Below are 20,991 nucleotides of genomic sequence, written 5' to 3'. Positions count from 1 at the left end.
ACTTACGTTGAAGTATATTCCTTTGCTCCAATTCCTCTGCTGTTGGTCTCTGACTTAATCGCCTAATTTAAGAGTAAGCAGGGGAAGAAAGGCAAATCACAATTGCATCCTTTTAGGACAAAAGCACAAAAGAAGACTCTGACACCGACTACAAGAAAAACTGTGGCTTTCCCCATCTTTCTTCGCACTAAGCTAGTTTGCATGTAACCATGGTTTAGCACCATGTGGAGGAGCCCCAATGAGCCCGAGTGAAGTGTCAGGCTCACACACACTGCTCTTTTCCTGTACAGCTCTAGAACAGCAAAGATAGTTATATTTTATTCCTGTTTTACTGTATTTTGTATTTCATTGCCTTGTATTTGCATTACTGCGGTTAGTGATTTTTGAGTACCATTCGGTGGAAAAGCAGGATATAAAACGCAAGAAATAAATGCATACTTAGACAGCAGAATGTCTGAATGGCTTTGATTTCAGGAAGCAAAGAAAGTGTCCTCCTGCTTCCAGTGCTGGCAGGCCAGATGTGCAAAATCTGCCTAGGACCGCAGCTGGAGGGGTGGCTGTGTTTAGTACAAATTCAGAGAGGAAAACGGCACCTACCTGGGACATTTCCCACACAATCCCTAACTGGGCCCTATTGTACACTTCCTTCTGCCTTCCTACCTGATCAGTGTCGTCCCAATCTGCTGGCGGATTTCCTGCCACTCTTCCTTGCTCTTCCGAGGAAACGTGGTGTTCTCTTCTGGTAGCTCCTGCCTGGGAGCCATGTTGCCCAGTTTCATGGCTAGGGTATCTTTCCTCTTGACTTTGTTGGCTAGTGCAGCTTTGGAAAGAGAGAAAGAAAAGGAGATCTTGTCACAAAACAAGCAGAGTGGCTGACCCCCAGCCAGCTGTACCCTCACTTTCAGATCACATTACCATTTTGCTGATAGTCACAGCATGGATAAGTCACAAAGCGGGAGGAATGTGCCACTGCAGCAAAGGAGCACCTGTCTGCTGATGCAAAGCATGTACAGATATAGGCCTTTTTGATCTTGCACCTCAGGGCCAAAGTAAATGTGACATAACATTTATGTGTGTTGCTTAAACACACACACACACTGCATTAGCTGCAGGGAGAGGCCCTGATCATTAATGGGGTCACAGCAAGTGTGGGGAAGGAGAGGTGCGCTGTTTATTCTAGGTCTTGAAGAGGCTTCCAAAGAAATATATACAGGACTTAAAACATGAATTAAACCTCAAAAACGCTTAACCCCCCTGGATATTTTTTTTAATAGCAGGTTTTTTTAAATAGCAGAGCAGCATTTGTAGATAGAACAGGTGTCTGAAACTCAGCAAGGGCAGTGGCCTGTCTGACTTCTAGTGGGAGGGAGTTCCACAGAGTTGGGCCCACAGCACCTCTCCTGCTGTGGATGTGAGGTAAACATCCCCCTTGAAGTTAGTGTTGGTACTGAAGAAGAAAAACACACGACATCAAAGGGGGGTCCCCTGCTCCCAAGGCAAACAGCACCTGTCCTAAAGAAGGGAAAGGGTTAAATTCTCCCCTGCATTTTAGTAGCCCTCTCTGGAGTTAGTTCTGTCCAAAAGTGAGAGCCTTACTGTTATGGCTATCATCATCTTCATCCTCTTCCTCCTCCTCCTTGTACAGAATAGGTCCCTCAGAGTCTGAGTCGCTTGGACCCTCCTCTTCATCCTGTACTGTCTGGAGGCTGAGCCTGGGAATGACCGTAACAGTGGGAGACTCTCCAATGTAAACATGGGAATTGGAATGATGCACATCCTCTTGGACACCTTCCTCCTCTTCATCATCGTCTGGACTAACAGAAAGGCACACAATTGTGATTTTAAAAACAAAACACTCCAGGTCAGCCTTCTACAAACGTGCAATTGCATGCATCAAGGTTTTATTTTCTTCCCTTGGCCTTGATTCTGTAGAAACTTATGGTTACACTTCGGGACTCCTTTTCAATACCTGAAGAGCAATTAACCGCCAGTGGCTTCTCCCAACCTGGTGCCCTCCAGATGTTTGGGCTGCAATTGTCATCGGCACCAGCATGACCAAGGGTCAGGGCTGATGGAGGGAGGAGGGGCAGCAAGCTGCCCACAGCTCTGGCAACCATTTCCCGCTGCAATGACTAGTCAATGTGTATTACACAGAACATGCTTTACAGATTTCATACTGCCTGCCAAGCTCTATTTTCAGGGCTCAGAGTGCTGGATATTAAAATCATGCCCCACTTGTGAACACCTTAATAAGCTGTTATAATTATACAGTGGTACCTCGGGTTACATACGCTTCAGGTTATAGACTCCGCTAACTCAGAAATAGTACCACGGGTTAAGAACTTTGCTTCAGGATGAGAACAGAAATCGCGTGGCGGCGGCGCGGCAGCAGCAGGAGGCCCCATTAGCTAAAGTGGTGCTTCAGGTTAAGAACAGTTTCAGGTTAAGAACGGACCTCCGGAATGAATTAAGTACTTATTCCCAAGGTACCACTGTAATTAATTAATTGATTGATTGATTGGTTGATTAACTTTGTATAGCGCTCTTCATCCATAGATCCCAGGGCGGTTCACAACATAAAATTACAATACAAAAACCACAAAATGCATAATAAAAATGAGAACAGCAACCAATAATCCCCCTCCCACAACACTTTTAAAAGGGCATTGGATGTCAATCAGCCCAAGGCCTGGTTGAAGAGGCAGAAGTTATCCTTCATGCCACGTAAAACAAACATCCAGAAGCTGCTTAGGACTGAACAGCCCAAGAAAGACTATACCTAGGCAAGTTAATACAATCGTACCTTGGTTCTCGAATGTCTTCCTACTCGTACATTTTGGCTCCTGAACGCCACAAACCTGGAAGCAAGTGTTCCGGTTTGCGAATGTTTTTCGGAAGCCGAACGTCCAACATGGCTTTTGCTTGAGTGCAGGAAGCTCCTGCAGCCAATTGGAAGCTGCGCCTTGGTTTTCAAATGGTTTCGGGAGCCGAAAGGACTCCCAGAACGGATTAAGTTCGAGAACCAAGGTACCACTGTAATAAAATAATAATAATACCAAGTTGAGCATTAAGGATTTTGGTGCTCACGCATCACAAAGTTCTTTGTGTGCCTCCCCATTTGTGGTATGTCCTCACCATGGAAGTTCTGCTGGCACCTTCATTACACACCTTTTGGCACCAGGCAAAAACCTTCCTTTTCAACCAAGCCTTTAGCTGATTAATATTCTATAGCCTTTTAAACATGCTTGGGAGAGAGGAGTGGGGTTATTGTTTTATTGTTTCTGTTTTAACTATTTATTTGTGTTTTAACTTGCATATCTATTTTGGGAACTGCCCTAAGATTTTTTGATGAAGGGCAGTATATAAATCTAATAAATAAAAATAAGTAAATAAGAGTTCAGAAATAGACTATTTCAATAAAGTGTTGGGCATGCAGCAGCCGAGAGACTTGGAGTGGGAAATAAAAGGACAAACGGACCGCACAGAGCTCCACACCAGCAATTTCAAGTGGGACTCACACTTTCAGCATCTCAATAGTAACCGGCAGTGACTTCGTTCTGCCCAGGGTCCCGTTGTCGTCATAGGAGCCTTCGTTCTCAAAGAGCAGCGAGTGTGCCCTGTGTGAGCCTTCTGCTGGTGGTGTTGATGGCAGGGGGCTCGTCAGCGCTTGCTGGATGCGGATGTGGAGCGGGAGTGGGGGCAGCCGTGAAGGCATCCGAGGCTCTCCAAAGCCCTGCTCAGCCATCCTCTTGCCTGCATCTAGCACAGAGAGCCCTTCCTGCAGGGTTTCCGCCCGCAGTTCGGAGGGAAGGGGAGGCTCTGCCCCAGGGGTGGAGGAAGACGAAGGGACATGGGCAGGTTCTGGAGGAATGTGCGACGGCAGAGGTGGCGAAGGAGAAGGCGGTGGGTGATGTGGCAGCATGTGCGCTGGTATCGAGGAAGGGTAGGACGACCTTTCATTAGGCGACTTGGGAGCAGCAGCCGATTCAAGGGATGAAGGCAAGTTTAATGGGATGCCTCTCTTGGGAGGCAAAGGCGGAGAAGGCTTAGACAAAGCTGTGCCACTACTGATTGCTTGAGTCAATTCAGCTAGAAGAGAAGAGAGGAACACTTGTTTGGTATGGTTACAGCAAGCACCCCAGATCACACAAAGGGGACCCAGACCAGGCAAATTCCGGAGAGAGGCAGGACCTTTCCGTGCCTTCAGTCCTTAACCCAATGGAAACCAATTTGCCAGATACTGACAGGTCACTGGGTGTCTCTGTGGTCTAAACCGCTGAGCCTAGGGCTTGCCAATCGGAAGGTCGGCGGTTTGAATCTCCACGACGGGGTGAGCTTCCGTTGCTTGGCTCCTGCCAACCTAGCAGTTCGAAAGCACGTCAAAGGGCAAGTAGATAAATAGGTACCACTCCAGTGGGAAGGTAAACGTCATTTCTGTGCGCTGCTCTGGTTTCGCTAGAAGCAGCTTAGTCATGCTGCCCACATGACTCAGAAAAACTGTCTGAGAAAAAACTTCGGCTGCCCCGGCCAGTAAAGCGAGATGAGTGCCACAACCCCAGAGTCGTTCGCGACTGGACAGGGGTCCTTTACCTTTACTTTTTTACAGGTCATTGGCAGACAAATGGGGCAGAGAGCCAGCAAGGTCGAACGGATAATGAATGGAACTGTAAAGTTTTGTTTTTCCTACTCATCCTTTTATTGATGGCTTTTTCCTCTTTTCTTGCCTCATATATTTAGGTGCTGCTGTTTACACACTGTTAATTTACAGCATTTGGCTGTTAATGTTTCGCTAGCTTAGTTAACCAAGCCATGATTTATTTAATGGGGGTTTCTTAAACTATGGTTTGTTTGATCAACTGAACACTGCCCAGTGGCTTAATTATGTTTAATGCAAACAAACCACAATCTAAAGTCATGTTTTCATTGTTGACTTGCAAACCTTAAGATGGCTTGGCACTAGATGCAAAACCACCACCCTTCAGTAACCATGGTTTGTTTGGCCACATGTGGGGTACCTCTGGCCCTCTGGATGCTGCTGAACTATAACCCCCATCATGCCTAGTCACTGGCCATGCCTGCTAGAGTTGATGGGAGATGTATTTCAGAAACATCCAGAGGGCCAAAGGTTTCCCACATCTGACCCAGATGCTCACTCAACTATAAAGCCACAAGCTGGAAAACAAAAGAAACTTTGGAGATACAGGCTATGGTTTCTTTGATCATCTGTGGGGAATCTCCTGATAAACTTGTGGTTTGTTAAGGAAATCGTGGCCTTCCCCAACTTGGTGCTCTCCAGCTGTTTTGGACTACAGCCCCAGCCAAAACAGCTAAGCTGCAATGTGACAGTTTTACTCTTAAAAAGTGGGGTGTAAAGGCATTTAATAAATAATAATAACCATTAGATTTAGATCTGTGATCAAACCCCTGTTATAATTTTGGGATGTCACTCTCTCAGCCTCAGTTCCTCAACTTACCCCCATCTCAAAAAATTAAGAGAAAGCAACAACCTTGTATAGAAAAATGACAGCTTTAGATCACACGCATACACGGAATACTGGATTTTTACCTATTATTCTACAGCAAGGTAATTTCCAGTCCACAGGCCAATTTTGGCCCACAACAGGTCCAATATTGGCCCACAATTGCTGTTTTCCCCAAACCACATCCACCCGCCCATCAACTGAAGTGCCTTGTTACATCAGCTGATGGGCAGGATGACGGGATATAATTCGACACTGGATGTGAGAGCAGGGAACAAGATAATGCAGTCAAGGCTGCAGGATTTAATCCCTGCTCATCATTCATTCATAAATATTATCTTAGCCCTTTGTTTTCTGCCTCTCCTGGGGCTTTCTTGATCACATCAAGCTCTATAGCAAAAGCTCAAATTGTGACATGTTCCTCCCTGTGGCAGCCCAAACAGGTTCTAGGGGAAGGACAGACTACACCCTACTACTCCCGTACCCCCCCTCCCTTTACATATGCATTGACTTAACCAGAAGATTTCATACACACCTGATTCACCACATCAATATTCTCACATGGATGCCTACATACTTCATATTAACATGGGAAGCTGGGTCACTTCCTTGCTTACTGTGTTGTCTGATGGCTCTGGTTTCTGGTTTTAGTAAAGAGTGTTTTTGTTCCCTAGAGTTTTATCCACAAGAGTGCCATGTTTATTTCCAGGGGATGAGGCGAGTCCTCTTTGTATTAGCTGAGTCAGTCGCCCCAAACTTCATGCCTTCTAGATGTCGCTAGACTCCCACTGTTTTCGGTCCTGGTCAGCATGACCAATGGGCTGGGGTGTTAGAAGCTGGAGTCTAACAACATCTGGAGAGTCACATGCTTCAGGAAGCCTGATCAAAACTATACCTACAGACCAATCTATTTCTGTCTCTGACGTTCTGCTTCCATGCATCCCCCAACACACACACACACACACACACACACACACAATCCCAGGTGCTATCTGGCCAAGTCCCTTCTCATCGCTTTATATTTAAGCTCTTCCCTTCATATAAGATTGTAAGGTAGGGCTCCGCAAGCGATACAGTATAGAATTTCCTGCTATCATTACCTTGTTTGTCAGAAACAAAAGGCACACTACGCCTTACAATGTGAGTACATGTGCGTTCAGAGTAGGATTGTGAAATCTACCACACACTCCCACTGCGAATTCTCAGCAGGTGAGCAGGAACAGGTGCAGTCTTGGAAGATCTGTTTACGTTTCACCCCTCCTTCTCCCCACACCCTCAAACCGCAGGTGTTACATAGCCCTTCCCTATATACTGCCAGGCTGTGAGTGCTACAGACATTCTTTCCAAAAAGCTTATGGCAACCTGCTCTTGTTGGTTACATTCCCTTGCCTTTCTTCCTTCATGGCATTCCATTTCTAAACAGCTCAGGTGAGTGGCTTTGTTGATATACCTTTGAACTGTGTTAAGAGACACATTGGGAAATACAGCACTGGCTTGGGCCACATATTCCCCACCTATCCTTTACAATATATGAAGCGACCACAAAAAAAGCTTTGCTTCAGAGAACAAAGAGTTCTAAAACCTGACCAGCATCTAGAGGGGAGGAACAGCTAGAAATCCCATGAACAGCTGTAGACTTGCAGGATGAACACTACACAAGTACACACACCTACATGCATGCAGTACTGTCTTACTACATGTTCACGCTTGGCCTGCGATGAGCTGTGCTGTGTACACGGCACATTTCCACAGGCTTATGCAATGAATCCTTGCTGTTTGGAATGGGAATGAGTTACCAGAAGCATTGCAGAAAAGGTAGGACAGTTAAGAGTCTAAGTCACAGAACAGTCCTGCTCACGGTGGCCATGCCAAAAGAACAGCAAACTCCACAGCCAATTAAAGATATATCTTATTCTTGATGTTGCCCAGGAGGGTAACCTATTAAAGCACAGAGGCTTGAGAGTTTAGGATTGCCTCTCTGTCTCTTTCTCTCTTACATGCAAACTTCTTTATTATATGCTCCAAGTTCTAGTGCTGTGTCTTTGGAAAAGTCTCCTAAGATACTTACAACAGAGGTATAAGAAGAAAGGAAAGTGGCATCAGGAGGCCTAGCAAAGCAAGAGAAAGGAATAAGAGAGTGTGTAGAGCGTGAATGCAAACCAGATCCATTCAAAAAAATAAAAGATCCAGAGCGTGTGTGCCATGATCCACTCCCAATTGGTAACAAATAGACAAGAGTGAAACAATTATTTCCTGTATCTCAGCATAACACTTCATGCATTTGATGAAGTAGCCCTTGTAGACTTATACCACAATAAATGTGCTAATCTAAGGACAAGTACAGACATTAAAAAGCAAAAGAAAAATGTGGAAAACTGAGTGATTATATATATATATTTGGTGCTTTTTCTTCAGACTTTGCCCCATCCACACTGAGCTCATATCAATTACAACTACAGTAAGAATCAAGGAAGGGCCTGGAGATGGAACAAGGCACATTGCATACACAAAGAAGAGCCACTTACCTATTAAAGGGTTGCTATTCCTATTCATTGGCTTGGGAGGTGGAACAGGGGGTTGCTTGGCTGGTGCTGCCGTGGTAGCATTCGCAGCAGCAGTAGTGCGAGCATTTGTGAAAGCAGAGGGCACAGTCCTAGGGGCTGGGGAGGGAGCAGTGGAAAAATTGACCCCTTTCGCTGTGCTGGTAGCAGCCGCAACTGTGGAGGGAGGCATAGTCCTTGCGGTGCTGCTGGGAGGGCCAAGATCCCTCGCCTGCACGTTGCTCGTTTCCTGAGAGGAGGATGACAAAGGTCGTTTCGGGGGAAGCAGAGGCTGTTTAGGAGCATGGGAATCATGGTGGAGGTGGTGGTGCTCCACTTCTGAATTGGGATGGCCGTCCAAGGTTCCTGCAATGAAACAGATTTTGCTTTTGTTTTCAGCGACATTATGACAATACCTAGAAAAGAACATCTCATCTCAGGGTAGCTCTCTGTTTGATCATTATAGGGAGCATCATTAAAGGGAGCCAAACCTTTTAAAAGTACTGTTATCTGCCCACTTGACCTAAACCCTGAGCTTCCTTACGTACGTGAAGGAGAGGGTTGTGGCATCTTAGAGACTAATTCATCTTTCTGCTGAGTATGAAGGTTTGGACCACAACTTACTTCCTATATAACATGGACCTTCTGCCTCTAATGTAGCTTTCTCGCCTGGTATCCTCCGGATATTTTGGATTCCAACTCTCACCAGCCCCAGCAAGCACAACCAAAGCATCTAGCAGCCACCAGGCTGAGGGGAAAGAGTAGTGCCCACAAAAGCATTGGCTACTGTAAACCAGCTGGCCTTAAGGTGCCTCACACCACTCTCTTTGGATGGCTGCAAGCCAAGAGCATATCCAGACAGTATGTTTTGCACTCCTGATTGGGCACACCAGCTGCAGGTTCCTACCCATGACACCTCTAGCACCGGGAGCCTAAAAAGCTACCATAGACTACATAGATACCACAGTCCATACGGGTTTCTGCCAGCCATGCCAATCAGTAGTCATCAGCAGAGTGTTTAAGACCTTGCATGCCTCTGTGTGTGATACAGATCAAAACCAGCAACAGTTTCCCAGTTCCTGTATTTAGAGCAAGGAAACTGCGCCTCTCCATAGATTGTTGGACTCCATGATCCCTGACCATTGGCTATGTTGCCTGGGGATGATGGGAGAGGGAATCCATCAATTTCTGGAGGGCCTGAAGCTTCTCCATCCCTGACTTAGAATCTTAGCAGGGATATCCTGAAATTTAAGCATTTATGAAAAACAGTGAGTAGTATTATATAATATGCTAACCCTAGCTATGCTTTGCTCCATTGATAGGATCGCTTCATAGCATCCCAGGCATCCCTTCAGGCACTCCCTACATGCATATATGAACACACACCCTGCCATCACCAACTGTTTTGTGGCCTGTTTGTACATGACACATTTTTTTTAATGTTTTTAGGTTTTGTGTTCAAAATTAAACTTGCTTGTAAGCTGCCATCAAATGAGATGGAAAGGGCTTAAACTAATAAGTGCCTCCACTTATCGGAAAACAGGAAGCAACCTTAAGCTGATTCAGATCTTTGGTTCATCCAGTTCAGTATTGTCTACACTGGCTGGAAGTGGCTCTCCAGGGTTTCAGACATGGGGTTTCTCCCACCACTACCTGGAGAGGCCAGGGATTGAACTGGGGATCTTCTGCTTGCAAGGCAGATGTTCCACCACTGACCTATGACCCTTCCCCAATGAAACAGCAATAGAATTAGGTGATTTTAAACTCTGGATTTAGTTGTTTTATTGAGGGAGCCCTTGAAATGGCAATGCTCATTTCTTCAGAATGTAGTTAGCCAGACCTGCGTTTGGGGACCCTCCTGCTCATTCTGCTAAGTGAAGCACTGGACTTCTACCTCCTGCCCCAGCCCTGCCTTTATGGCACCACAGACTTGAAGAGCATTCTGAAAGTGCTGAGTTTTTGCAAAGAGGATCCGATGCACTGTTCTCTGTTTCCACCCAACAGTTCCAAAGAATTCTGCTTAAGCATTAAACAATTGTCCCTGGAAAGGGGTGGGGAAACTGCATTGGAAAGTCTTTGCAGTTATTTATGTGCTGTTTGTTGGAGGAAACTTAAAAGGTTTCTTCCAATTTCCAAACTAGAGTTCAAGGTGAAGGCTGGCACTCAGCAGCAAAGCGTGGGCAGGAGGAAACAGAACGTCTGATAATAAGAAAGATAAATTGGGTGGGGCTAACCCCCTGGAAGTGAAGGTGTGAGTCGCTTGTGTTAGAAACTTGTGTGAGAATGAGGAAATCTTCATGGGTGGGTGTGCTCCACAGGAGAGACCCAAAACTGGTATTTTCACAGTGAAAGCCTGATAGTTAATGAAAAACACTTCTCAGAGAGCCACCACTCCTGCATCCCAGTTTCTCACCTTGTGATTTCTTCAGCTCCTCTAATGGAACAGGCTTCTTAAGGCTTGTTCTTTTTCCAGTCTCTTCCTCCAGGTGTGCAAGGCTGACAATCCCAGAACCGTCAATGGGGATAGTGTGTCCATTTTTCAAGGCATCGTGGCTGAGTTTGTCTGGCTCCTCCTCATCTGTTTTGGTTGTGGGGGGAGATAGATTAAATAAATAAATAAGAGTTAAGGAAAGCACAGACAGGCCTGAAGACTGAGGCAGAAAATTGGCCAGGAAGGAAAAGGTGCACATACCATGTAGCAACAAGCCTGCCAGAAAAACACCAAGTCTGCAGGTGGTGGCTGAGGATTAAATATTGGTGGCTGGGATTTAAAGAAAGAAGGCACCTTTGAATAGGCCTTAGCTGAGACTCCTGCATTGCAAGGGGTTGGACTAGATTACCCTTGAGCTCCCTTCCAACTCTACAATTCTATGATTCTGTGATAACACCTTCAAGTAAAAAGGATTGATGAGTGGCGTTGTTAAGGTAAAATAACATCTGGTCCATTTGTCATGACACAGGTGGGGGAATCCCAAGTATAGCAGCTGGGGCAGCCCTTCTCATTTTCGAGCACATTTTTCTTCAACACAGTCAAAAGGCTGAGGGCCCTATTTATTTAGACCTGACATGGGAAGCTTACAGAGGAATGCAGTCACACTGCAACTGATGGAGCTATACAGCCTAGGAGCTTTCTATTCTAATTAAACACCAGAGAAACTCAAGAGACAGCAGCAAGCAACCCCAAAGAATTCATAAGGTGCCTCTAGCCTTGACAAAGGTGGGAGGCTTTTCCCCACTGTCTGAGTTCAACAACTGGAGTCCAAAGCTTTCCCTGTTAGTGTTATTCTCATTAGAAAAGAACAAAGAGTCTACTGGATAGCTACAATAAAGATCTATGATTCAAAGAGAATTTAAGACAAAAGGTGGCATCCAATGTTAGCTATACTCAGAGTAGACCCATCGAAATTAATGAACATGGCTAACTTGGGTTCATTGATTTAAATAGGCCTACTCTGATTAGAACATAGTTAAATACAAAGCTAGCAGGATGCATCCTATTGGTTATAACATCAAAGTGGTCCAAGATACAAATATAAAGCATTATTTATTTTTAATTGATCTATTTGTGTCAAGGTTCAAGCATTTGTGCACAAATCCACAAGAGTCTTACCAAGTATCTAATCTTTTCTTATTAATGGGGTCTAATCAGCAAGTAGTGGATAGATCAAAAGGCAAGCACCTGCCACCTCTTACTGGTTGGTTTGATAAAACATGGAAACTTTTAAGTTACAGGCAATATTTCAATCCAAATTAAAGGGGTGTGTAACCTGCTCTGTTTCTAGAAAAATGTTTTCTATTTATTACATACGTAGACTTGGCAAAAAAAAAAATATGCATAGAAGACCTTTGCATCCAAGTTCAATATTTATTTTGCACTGTGAGAGGAGATGGGGGAGCAAAGGGAAATGCTAAAAGAAACTGCTGAAGAAATGTAAACTTTGCAGCTCTTGAACTTCAAATGTACAGGCAACAATGCTTCTCTATTTTGTAGCCACTCTTAAAAAAAACACCTCTTAAAAATAAGTCAAACCAGGGAGGGGGGGCAGGGAAAGAAGTGCAAGACCTTGAATGCACAGTCACACAACACTGACTAGAAAAAATACTTAATCTTATTCTGGTTTGGAGGGAACAAGTTTGCTCAATTGCTTTGCCAACTCATAAAGTCACAATTTTTTACATCCAATGACATAGAACTGCACCCCAAGAGCACCTGTTCCTGCATTGCTGCATACACATCTGCCAGGGCCCTGTGTTGCAGGTCCTTTTAACACGGTATTCTTAATGAAAGCACCCTGAGGGTTGTGCTAGGAAGTGATATAGAGAGAGACTTGAATAAATAATGCTCCACATCTCATGTATTGTGCTTAATTCTTCCTGCACTGTCAGCATTTGGTGTAGCAGCCCAGGGCAAGGCCAGATCCAGAGGGTGGCAACATCGGGCCTTTGCTACAGCAGCAGAAGGCTCGCCACTCATATCAGTGCTACCTTTTCCACTTTGGAGAGTATCCAAGAAAATCACCTGCAGCCCCAACAGCCTAACTACACGTTGACATTAACATTGTGTATTTTTAAAAAGGAGCCCAATTGTCATCAAGATTGCACTGCATGGGGAAGGAAGGTTTAATCCTTCCCTCCCTGGCCATAATATACCGTATTTTTCGCTCTATAAGACGCACCAGACCACAAGATGCACCTAGTTTTTGGAGGAGGAAAACCAAGAAAAAAAAAATACTCTGAATCTTAGAAGCCAGAACAGCAAGAGGGATCGCTGCACAGTGAAAGCAGCAATCCCTCTTGCTGTTCTGGCTTCTGGGATAGCTGTGCAGCCTGCATTCGCTCCATAAGATGCACACACATTTCCCCTTACTTTTTAGGAGGGAAAAAGTGAGTCTTATAGAGCAAAAAATACGGTATGTGAAAGTCACCACATTCATTCTCTGCCAGTATGAGGAGGTTTTTTTTTTTCCCTAGCGGCAACTTTTGCACTTGGTAAGATCTCCTTCCTGCACTTAAAAAATAATAATAGCCGAAACTCACGCAAGAATTTTGCACATACCCCAAGCCAGAAAAATACATTTCAAAGAAGCAGTAAAGAGGGAGAGGAATAATAAAGCATCAGTCATTCCCTCTAATGACAAGCGATATATTACTTTTTGGAGCACTGTTCTATTTGCCTCTTTCTTGGATCTTATACTGTCTAATTATGTCAGCGACCGAGCAACGGCAGAAACAAGCCCCCAGTTCTCAAGGGGCTCCTCTTCTTACTCTACTTCCGATTTACCTCTTGACTCAATTTGTTCCAAGTTTGGTTTACTTTGGGCAACTGGGAGTGAGTTGTTGTGGTTCGCTTAAAAAAACCCAAAACTACGATAAGTTCAAGGGAAAAAAAGCCCATTTGACATCGTTTGTGCCTGGAAGATTTTAAATGTTTTAAAATTGTCTGCCGTAGTTCAGCTTTATCTCTCAATGTACTTATCACATTACACCAATGTACCCTTGAACCTTGCAAACATCAGTTGCTCAATCAACAGGTATACATACCATTAATTAGCAACAATTTTTGTCATATACTGTTCCGGGTTTTTGGTTTTCTGTGGGGGTTGATTTGGGCTTTTCCACCACACCACACCCCCCCCGGTACTTTTTTCTGCTTCCAATTTCTCAGCATGCTTCAGTTTAAGGAGGAAATTAAGCCAGAAGTTCATACAATTATCCTGGCAACATATAAAGGCAATGGCTTTTGATGCAATGCCATACAAAGGCAAAGCAAAAAGCCTCTGAAATATGATGGCTTCTAAAACTGAAAGCTGATGAGAGAGAGTGAAGAAACAAGTCGTTTTTGTGAGGGATGGTAGATGCAATGAAATATGTTCTTTGAAGACTAAAACCTATATGAATGGGATAAAGGAGCATAGCAGTAACTAGGCAAAGGATCTGGAAGATAAGCTCAAGGTAGGAAGGAGCACAAACACCCTCCCACCTCTGAATTTGTGTGAATGTCCACAGAACCCACATCTGGAATTAAAGTTCTCCAAGGGACAGGCAGGAAGCACAAGCTGCTTCAAGCTCACTCATTACAGTCCAGCTTTCTGCAACCTGATGCCCTCTAGTTGTTGGCAGACTCTGACCTCCATTAGCCCCAATCAGGATGCCCACTGGTCAGGGATGTGTAGTGAGTCATTTAAAAAACTGTTCTGCATTGCTTTTTAAACTTTTTAAATGTTACTGTATGCCACCCTGATGTTTTGTGAGAGGGCTATATATAAAGGTGATGGACTCTCCTTCACTGGAGGTTTTAAAGAAGAGCTTGGGTGGCCACCTGTCATGGATGCTTTAGCTGAGATTCCTGCATTGCAAGGGGTTGGACTAGATGACCCTTGAGGTCTCTTCCAACTCTATAATTCTATGATTCTAAATACTTAAATAACTAAATGGAAGTTGTAAGCCAACAACATCTGGAGGACACCAAGTTGGAGAAAGCGGCCTAGGTTTTATTTTTGCCAGCTGGGAGGGCTTCAAAAGCATGTTGCTGTCTCTCTTTCTAAAAAACACTCACAGAGAAAGAGTTTATTGCTTCAATAGAAAAATTAGTCCCTAAAACAAGGGGATTGAAACAAATCTGCCAAGCAGCTATACTGTTCTTAACTCTAAATTGTAGAGGTTCAAAGTTACTTTCAACCACCCATCAAGATATAAGAAGACTCATTCTAAAAATTTAGAAATTCCACTAAAATCGTTGTTCCCCTTCTACAGCTATTATCCTCCTCAAACAGGATTACCAGAGGACACTCTGTGGTGCAGGAGGATAAGAGATTATGTGGATATGAAGTAAAAAGGAAACTGGTCTTCTGTGGCTCCCACTTACAATTAGCCAGCTGTTGCCTAGGCACTCAAGTGTCTCTACGGCAGGGCTGAGAGCAAAACAACCAGAATCAGCAGACTCTGTTCCAACAGCAAAGCTGATGTTATCTTTCTTCCCCTCCACCCATCTCTTTTAGAGTCAGAGGGGAGGGCTAGGAAGGGAAGGGGGACTAAGCTCTCATTCTATTGAGAACCTAAGAGGAAAGGGTATTTCCTTTGCTATCTTTTCCTGTGGGCAGGGCTGGATTAACTATTATGCTAAGGCCTCTACAGGGTACGGTTCAGTTTAATGGTTTGACTGCATGCAAAAAATGTGTCCAGCTTGCTTCTTGCAAAATTCCCCATAGCTCAGAACAGGGTGTCTTTCCCCACCAGCACAATGCAGAGGAGTACACTTCCTAGCTGGAGGAAAACAACACACTGAGCTTAGCCAGCCTGAACTTTTTCCTGCAGAAGACTGCAAGGGTGAGGTGCAGTGGCGTTAGGGAAGCTGTGTTCAAGGTGATGTATTGGTCTGCACAAGTTTTTTTTAGTGTAAAAATCATGGCAGATGAGAGACAAAGATCTGCAAGCATGAGAAAAAGACTCCCAGAACACGACTTTGCTTAGCCCCCCTCCTGGGACTGTCCTTCAGCCTAGCCTAGAGGGGAGGAAGTCCGAGTTATTTGTACTCCAATTTGTTTCAGACCTTCCTGCCTCTAGTAAAACGACAACCAATTATTGCCATGCCGTAGCCAAGCAGCCACACTTAAGCAGGGACTTGTCTGAGCATCTGCTTTAGAATATAAGAAGCTGCCTGATATTCCTGCTTGGTGATCCATCTAGCTTAGTATGTCCTACACTGACTGGCAGGAGCTATTCCAGAGTTTCAAACTCCCCATCCCGCCCACACTTCTGTTGAGCATTGATACATGCTCCTTTTGCCCAGACTTACCTGCAGATTTTCGGCATTGAACCTGGGACCTTCTTTATGCAAAGCCACTAGGCTATGCTTCTTTCTCTTTACCATATGCACATGAAATCCAAGAGAAAACCTTTACTACAGAGCTCACTACGTGAACTTTGGCAAGACACAGCCTCCCAAGCTAAACTACTTCATAGGAATGTGGTTGGGGCTAAAATGTCACACTGAGTCCCTTTGGGGAAGGGAACAAAATAAAACAGCTGTTCACCTCCAAGAATGAGCAATGTCCATAGTGTGAAAAGTTTAGAAGGCAGAACAAGGAGAAAGAATCACATGTAACTGATGGGGGTGGGGTGGGGGCGGAAATGACAGGGTGGGGGGCTGCACACAGGCATGGAATCCCAGAGGTGAGGTTTACTGGAGAGTCAGAATGGGCAGTGTAGGGTGGACAAAGGAAGACGGGTAAACTCACCCTGTTCAAGATCTTCCAACAGAACCCCTCTTTTAATGAGCTCCTCTCTTGGCTTTCGCATTGAAATCTTTCGTTCTAAAACTGACATTACATTGGAGAAAAAAACCAGCACTCAGAATACAGGGCAAGTCGGAGATTTTGAAAAAAAAAATCCTGGCCTAAGTGACTGTTTTTTTTAGGGCTGAATGTTAAACTACTAGAGAGTCCAGACTGTTTGTGCTTATCTAAAACACTAGGAGGGACACAAACTATTTCCCCCAAACCATATCTCTGCAAGAAAAGGGGCTAGCAGCATCTTATTGCTAAAAGCACATAGCCTTTACTTTTAAGAAAAGTATTTCCCAAACATCTTTTCAAGAGAACCTCTGTCTGTGGTTGTGCCTTGTTCAAGGCTTCAGTCCCTAATGTTTGACCAGTTTTGAGGGTTTCCCTAAATTTGTGAAAACGAACATTTTTCATCCCACATCACTGTGTATGACATCTTTTACAGCTCCATTCCACCACCACCATCACCACCAGCCTTCTCCAAACACTTAGGGGCCTCCACGACCATTATGTGATGAAGTACAACTTGAGAGAGACAGTTGCAGAAACAGCTGTTCCCTTGCATGAGTGTAGATTACTTCTTAAATTTAAGTTTAAGATTTGATACAGGCCAATTCTGGAATTTTGCAAAAGCAGCTGAGAAAGGTGGGACCCAAGAAGGACAAATCCATTCCATCGCAAAGAACCCTCATAGGCTTGGGAAGAAGGGGATACAAAAGTTTAGTGTATTACCTTCCGAAGTCTCCTTAAACTTGCCACTGCTTTTCTTTTTTCTCCACTTCCAAGGTTTAAAGATCTTGCCAAAACCTGAAAACTTGCTTTTTCTCTTGGAAGGAGGTGTCGTGTCACCAGATTCCAGAACATCAGCCCCCATTCCAGCATCTTGTGATGGCTGATCCACCTCCTCAGCTACACAGAAAGGAAATACAGAAAAATTAATTACCTCTACAGTGGAGATAGAAATAAAGAAAAACTGTCTCTCTTGTTCTGCGTTAGGAAGATGCCTTATACCAGGTCAGACTATTTGTCCATCCAGACCACTATGATCTGGCAGCAGCTCTCTAGGATCTGAGACAGAAAGAGGTCTTTTGCATCACTGGCTACTTGAGCTTTTTAAGTGGAGATGTCAGAGACCTACTGCATACAAAGAATGACTTGCATACGAACCCATCTTTGTAGGCAAATCCACTTAGCTCAGCTGCTTTCTCTTAAAGGTTTTCTAGTGCTGCAGATCTAAAACTATTTTGCATTGGTTAATTCATAATGGTCAGCTCTTGTCTTCAAACGTCTTTTAAAACAAAATATTTATTTTATTTCATTTATTTATTTTATAAGGACATTTATAAACTGCCAAGGAAAGGAAAGAATCATGGCGGTGTACCGTAAAATCATAAAAACATCATAATGGTGTAAAATCATTACATACAGAACAAAGCTAGCAACACTTGGGAAAAGCAAAAACTTTTTCAGCAGGTAAGGAAACATTATAACTGTAGGTGCCTGTTTGATTTCACTAGGAAGTGTTCCCAGTTATGGCACTGTATTTTACGTAAGCTGCCTTGCCTTAAAAGAAATGTTCTAAATAAATAAATCATTTGCAGATTCCATCTTTCCATCCTCAAAGCCAATCCTCCAACTGACCGACTAGCAGAAATACAGGCTACATAGACGCCATACATTTCAAATCACATTTAAAGAACCCTGGGAAATGTAGTTTGTTAAGGGTTCTGGGAACTGTAGTTCCATGAGGGGCAAGCTAGTCTCCAAGATTCTTCTGGTGAGGGTGTACTTTGAACATGCTTCAAATGTATGGTGTGTTCACAGTCATAATGTAAGTGGAAGGGAGAAACAGAGATACAAAGCCAGACAAGATGACTCTGAAACCTTCACACAGCCAGGCATTGTCAAACAAGAGCAGCAAGGAAAACAGTAGATATGCAAAGTCCAATATGTGTGTGCAAGAGAAGGTAGAAATGTGTTCAGAAATCCATTATGTGACCTATGGTTCACAAACAAAAATACTTTCTGTTGTACTGCTTTGCAGGACGATCTTTGCATCAAACCAGCCAAAATTATCTACTTTATCATTAAAGTTACACTATTTGGTTTTTTCCTTCCTATTAAAAAAAGAAAGAAGGTGCTGATATCCTGGGCCAAGAGTAACAATCTCAGGAAAGCAACACAATAATCGCCTCCTACTCCACCTACTGTTCTGGCATTTTCCAAACATTTTCAAAAAGGAAAAGAGCTCAGGAGGGGAGAGTTGACTTGTGGGGAAAGTGTTCTGCAATTTGAAGCACCCAAATGAGTACAGCAAAACAAACAGGACTTGGATATGAATCCTGAGCCCAGATAGATTAGCTACTCATGCAGAATATTTATGTTTTCTGCAACCTTGGTTTGATTGCCCAACTGCAGAATGGGGCGGATGGATGGGAATGGGGAAGCTCCTGAAAACACGGATCAACTGATGGCAAGGCTAGCTGCATAAATGCCTCCACTGGCAAGCAGGTGCCCGTTTCATAGACCTCAGGTTCACCAATAGCTGCTCCTGCCTCTGTGTCCCTTTTTTAATTATTATTACATTTCAAGCACACTTTGATCCTACTTTTTTCCAGTTGGAAAAACTTCCAAAACAGCTACCAATGGTTAAAATATAATCAGTTAAAACGTTAACAGGGGCAGCTAACCTTTTGTGGCCATAAGGCCGTACTCACTCTTGGGCCAATCCTGTAGGGGGCTTCTTGCCAGTGGTGTGTATGTTTACCACACACTCTTGCTCTCTCACACACAGGTATACAGCCCCACCCATGCAAACCAGCTGAGGTGGGGGTTGTTCTCACCTCTTCTCCACTCATCAGATGATCAATCAATTGAATGAAGAGGGGCACTTTACATACCCATCAAGACACTGGGCTGGCTAACTGGTTTAAACCTCTCCACCCACCCCAGCATGATGTATACTCTATATCAGGGGTAGTTAACCTTTTTATACCTACCGCCCACTAATGCATCTTTCTTGATGGTAAAATTTCCTTACCGCCCACCAGTGCTCGATGGAAGGATGCCTTAGAACCCCCTACCACCCACCTAGAATCCTGAAACGCCCACTAGTGGGAGGTAGGGACCAGGTTGAAAACCCCTGCTCTATATTGTATGTTATTTTTGCAGCCACAAATTTTGGTGAGGTCTTTGGTGTGGGGTATAAATACTGGCTTCATGTCCAGATGAGTCCCCCACCCAAAGAACACGTTTGCCACTCCTAACACAGAATGAAAAAGAAACAATTAAAAGAGAGGGGGAAAGAAAGGGGCCAACCAAACAATAATCAGCAGACATAATCAAAGAGCAAGGCTAGCCTTTGAAATATTACCCACCAAAAACAGGAGGAGGGGAAGTCTTTCCTATTGTACTATTTCAGCCACTACATTTTTTGGGCGATTTAGCTTTAATGTTGTGAAGTTTCATTTTACTTAAAAGTGAAAAAGGTATCCGTTCCCAATAAATAAATCAGGATACTATAGGAGTCCAAATGTCACGAGTCCCCTAGTTTAGGAGCTCAGAGCAAACATTATACCCTATGGGCGCAAAACCCTAGAAAGATAATAGCAGCACTATTTCATCATATTGTCACACTTTGCATACTATAAAATATTCAGACAATCAACAGGTGTTGGACACCATAAAGTGGTGTTACACCAATCCTTCCAGCTTGTTCAAGTGACTATACAGTGGTTTGTGATGCAGTGAAAGTAGAATGCAGTGGATAGGGTTTGAACATTATAAAATCAAGCTTCCAATCCCCATTTAAACCTCACTTAATTTCCTTGACTAAATCCTCCTCTCTCAGTGTTACTCACAAAGCATTTTTACAAGAACAGCAGCATGGCACACTGAAAACCATAAAAACCATAAGGAAAACCACTTTAGAAATACAGTGGTACCTCAGGTTACATACACTTCAGGTTACAGACTCCGCTAACCCAGAAATAGTACCTTGGGTTAAGAACTTTGCTTCAGGATGAGAACAGAAATTGTGCTCCGGCGGCGCGGTGGCAGCAGGAGGCCCCATTAGCTAAAATGGTCTTCAGGTTAAGAACAGTTTCGGGTTAAGAACGGACCTCCAGAACAAATTAAATACTTAACCCGAGGTACCACTGTAAATACATTTGCTCCTCTCTCTCTCTCTCTCTCTCTCTCACTCACTCACTCACTCACTCACTCACACACCCTGTATAGGATGTCTATCATCTTTGTGGCATATACTAGGGAAGCTCAAACCAACAGGATACTAGATAAAGGACAATAAAACATTCCAGAAAAAGAAGACTGAGCAAGGAAAGCATGATTTCCACATCACATTTTACTCAGAGAAGAACAATTCATCAGATTCCTTTGTCTAGCTAAATGAATGCCATTAACTTCATTAAAATGTGCAGGCAGGAATGGCAAGGAGGTGATCAGAGAAACAGAAGCACTTCCAAGATGCACTGTCTCCCCTCCTTCTGCTGTGACCTATAACATTAATCTGTAATGCAGATGCTGACAACCTGGATCCAAACATGGATCAACTAAGTCCTCTGTGCAAAGCCTGCTTCTTTCCACATATAAGGGAAGAAGGAAGGGTACTACCAGAAGAAAGGAAGGAAAGAAAAATTCATTCTGCATCAGGGAGATGCCTGCCAGCAG

At 43.9% G+C, this 20,991-nt stretch overlaps 1 protein-coding gene across 5 annotated transcripts in view; it reads right to left on the bottom strand.

The window, feature by feature from the left end:
- PHACTR4 (phosphatase and actin regulator 4) overlaps positions 1–20,991 on the bottom strand; it is a 99,140-nt gene that overhangs the window by 7,047 nt on the left and 71,102 nt on the right. For 4 of the 5 annotated variants that reach the window (XM_079985993.1, XM_079985996.1, XM_079985992.1 and 1 more), the window contains 8 exons: positions 17,035–17,211; positions 16,258–16,338; positions 10,434–10,598; positions 8,006–8,386; positions 3,519–4,089; positions 1,597–1,814; positions 661–820; positions 7–62 (listed from right to left, as the gene is read on the bottom strand). In XM_079985993.1, coding sequence (XP_079842119.1) covers positions 7–62; positions 661–820; positions 1,597–1,814; positions 3,519–4,089; positions 8,006–8,386; positions 10,434–10,598; positions 16,258–16,338; positions 17,035–17,211 — 1,809 coding nt within the window. The remainder of the gene's footprint in view (positions 1–6; positions 63–660; positions 821–1,596; positions 1,815–3,518; positions 4,090–8,005; positions 8,387–10,433; positions 10,599–16,257; positions 16,339–17,034; positions 17,212–20,991) is intronic. The other variant, XM_079985994.1, reaches the window with a different exon arrangement.

The sequence above is a fragment of the Podarcis cretensis genome, assembly GCF_951804945.1.
Source record: "Podarcis cretensis genome assembly, chromosome: 8".
Lineage (NCBI taxonomy): Eukaryota > Metazoa > Chordata > Lepidosauria > Squamata > Lacertidae > Podarcis > Podarcis cretensis.
This window is presented reverse-complemented; position numbering and strand designations above follow the sequence as displayed.